This window comes from Frieseomelitta varia, unplaced genomic scaffold, assembly GCF_011392965.1.
Source record: "Frieseomelitta varia isolate USP_RPSP 00005682 unplaced genomic scaffold, Fvar_1.2 scaffold_852, whole genome shotgun sequence".
In the NCBI taxonomy this organism is placed as follows: Eukaryota; Metazoa; Arthropoda; class Insecta; order Hymenoptera; family Apidae; genus Frieseomelitta; species Frieseomelitta varia.
Window position 1 is genome coordinate 82,140 of NW_025110648.1, and position 3,482 is coordinate 85,621.

The 3,482-nt window shown below is 29.8% G+C and overlaps 1 protein-coding gene across 4 annotated transcripts in view; it reads right to left on the reverse strand.

The window, feature by feature from the left end:
* Positions 1-1,423: 1,423 nt before the first annotated feature.
* The window catches only part of LOC122536596, a 3,700-nt gene continuing 1,641 nt past the window's right edge, over positions 1,424-3,482 (reverse strand). Inside the window, exons 2-6 of one of the 4 annotated variants that reach the window (XR_006308431.1) lie at positions 2,990-3,065; positions 2,721-2,910; positions 2,165-2,236; positions 1,893-2,087; positions 1,424-1,708 (exon numbers count right to left, since the gene is read on the reverse strand). Coding sequence is in view for 2 of the 4 variants with exons in the window: in XM_043669072.1 (XP_043525007.1) it covers positions 2,723-2,910; positions 2,990-3,116 (315 nt within the window). In the remaining 2 variants the exon portion in view is untranslated. Of the gene's footprint in view, positions 1,709-1,892; positions 2,088-2,164; positions 2,237-2,293; positions 2,911-2,989; positions 3,117-3,482 lie in introns of those variants that run through there. The other 3 variants (XR_006308430.1, XM_043669072.1, XM_043669071.1) reach the window with 3 other exon arrangements.

Consider the following 3,482-nt stretch of genomic DNA (forward strand, 5'->3'; position numbering starts at 1 on the left):
TCTATAAACAAGTAATCATGGCAATAACATTTCCATAGTAATAAATAAACTATCAATTTACAATTTATAATGTCGATTTACAGGAATCGTACTTTTCGACAGGATGATTGTATAGATGGCGTTACTGTAGATTTTGGAGATATATCGGTCGCTACAAAATCTGTTGGCTCTAATTCAATATAATTAATTAATTATTTGAATAGTGAGAATAATGTTTGACGGAGAAGTTTCCTACAAGTTTATATTTTAATTTACTTCTTGCATTGTTACATACGTCGCTTGTAGGCGGATAAATTTAATTTTTTAATTACTTTAAGAAGTAATTAGTTCCCACGTTTCACCACAACGTAGCGCTAGTATTTGAATCGATGAATCGATCTAGTATTCATTTGCAAAAGACTACAATTACAAAGATTTATCTGTCAACATTTTCCATTGTGTATTTGAAATTGGATCTTCAGCATCCTTTTTGTAGTTTATTGGTATGTGTGAATAAAAATTTACAAATTCTATTCAATAGATCGAAGCATTTGATGAAACATATATTTTTGCAATTGTCACATTAGCGTTTATGATTACTGTGCTTTTGGAATATAAGGTTAGTTGATTTTTAAAAAACAAAATCATATTTTGAAGATCGGAAGACATTGAGAATATAATAGTTTAATTATAAAATCACCTAATTTGTTCCAATTAATTTCATACTTGGTTTGCGATATATTGTAAGTTATAAATCCTTTTCTCTGTATCTCATTTTCAGTTATATAAGAAGATCTAATTTTAATGTACTTACTGGGGATGACAGCGGCAAGCAAGTTAGGTGGTTCCTAAAACATTTCTAGAACGTGAAAATCATTGTATGTTGTTAAATCTAATCTATCTTCCAATGGTTACTGTAGAAGCTACAAGAAAGACGCAAGATTTACATGAGAATTTAATAAATGTTAAACAGAGCTAAAGAAGTTAGAAATTGACGAAAGTATGCAATTCAAAATCGTTTTACGTCATTTTTACGTTAAAGGGATCGTTAAACATAATAGAATTGTATTTGTATTTGAATTTTCCAGCCAGGAGCTGTTAACGTTCGATTCTGTTTATAATCGAATAATGGGTGCCCCGTATTACTCGAGAAAGTAAGTAAATTAACGTACATCATATGATGATAAAGATATAATATACATCGTGATATATTGCAACCAGAATCAAATTTATTTTTGACATGATATAAATGTATTTTCAATAGAGTCGTTGCAATTGGTAATAATATTAAATAATTATGTTTAATTATATAAAATATGTTACTTACGTCATTAATTGAATGTTATGTTATTGATTTTACTTTCTTCGTTTTTGAAGTATGTGTATTTATATAAAATAACTCGAGTAGAGAATGGAAGAGTTTATTTGTCATACATACACACATATATACATGTACATTATATATTTCACAATTTCACTTTTTTCAATTATATATTTCACAATTTTTGATTAACGTTTTACATATCACGTCAGAAACGATGAAAATTAGACAAGTATTCAAGTATTCAAGTACTCGCTGTTTAGAAAGGTGTAGCTATTAATATGAAAATAGGTATCGAAGAGAATTTCTAACATTTTGAAATATCTCTGGATTAGTTTCACATGATTAGATTGGCCTGTTGTTTCTAAATTTTACGATATTTACAGACGGTTTCTATAGATGTACTACCTAAAAAGAAAGAAATAACGCTATTATATCGATGAATTTTGATAGAAAATATGTACATAATAGATGTACATATGTGTGGAGTATTAAAAAAAGAAAAAAAAAGAAGTAATTGGTATTGATTTTTTTAAATAATGTATCGTGGAATGTAAAGCTATTGAAACTCAGACAAATGTGTAAAAATTACCTCGTAGAGAAGAGGAACAATTAAAATTATAGTCGATGTTGAACAGTAGTAATGCAAAATTTCTCAGATTTGGAATGTACAAACAGGAAAAGCAACAATTTCATTAAAGTCCTCTTTGATTGGTAGGTTTACTACTAAAGTACTAAGAATTTTTGGAGAAATTCGTAATCATAATTGCTGTGCGATATGTAAAACCTAACAAAACAATATCAAATCGTGTTATTCTTTAAAAAGTCGTTTTAGTCTCTTTAAAAATGTAATTGAAAACATACCATTCAGTCTAAGACATGTACCCTGTTAGTGTTAACATTAAATGAATTTTTACAAAATGATGATCAACCTTACTGAAACGAAAGTAAAATATGAAATTAGAATGAACATGGTGTAGTTTAGTAGTTTTCATTTAAAATTGATTGAAAAATAATCAGAATATCTAGGTAATGAGGTAATTCACTTGTTTTTGGAGAACCGCACTTGTAGCATTTATAACACTTACTTGACTAATTTGACAATGAACAATTGACAATGATTCCAATGTTTTTAATGTAGTAAAATCCATTTATTCAAATTATTTCGATATTTTCAACGTCTGATTATCATTAAGTTGGAAAATTTTAAGATGTTTAATCTCCAAGAGAAATTATCATATTACAAATTGTTAATTTCCAAGGTTAAGTTTGCGAAAGTGAGGGGTTCAATCTCTTGGATTCAATTCAATTCATTATCGACGAATAGATCAATCCAATGAAAGTAATACCAATTGGGAAACAATTGCGACTCTGACATTTTACAATGTATTGCCCTGATTCTTGATTCATTATGTTGTACCTTCAATGCCGTCGGATCAGGCGTGTGCGGTGATGAAGCGCGCTAATGAGGGCTCGGATTTCTTCGTCGGATTCAGCCGATTGACGTCTTGATATTCGATTATTCGGTGTACCACTGATCGAGCCAGAACTTTGCTTAGACGGCTGCGTTGGAAATGACGAGCGACGAATAAGAGGTGGTGGTCTCGCACCTACGATTCGATTTAGTGCCATTTATGTTAAACGATACGTTTATGTAGATTGATGGAGCTGATCTAATTATAGGGCTACCTAATAGGCGTAAAGCAGATCGATGCATTTCGAACGATCTCGCACTCTTCATTGGGTACCTCGGTAAGAACCTCCTCTGAACGGAAAAGTCGATTGTAGATGTTTTTCTTGAGCTGATACTACCTGCCTTAGACGAGTTCTTATGCGTTTTTTTTTTTTAAAACACACACACACACACATACATACGCGCGCGCCCACACACACACACACACACACATATATGTGTATATGTATATGTATATATACAATATATAACATTACCGTGTTAGATGTACATACACGTTATATACATGTTTGTACACTCATGTCGTATTATTTTTCAGACATATACATACGTATAATACATATTTACATATATTGTATGTATATATGTGTGTATATATATATATATATATATATATATATTCACATGGATATATGTATGTATATATATTTATTTCTTTTTACTTATACATGTATTTGTGTATACTATATAATTTTACTTTTTTTTTTT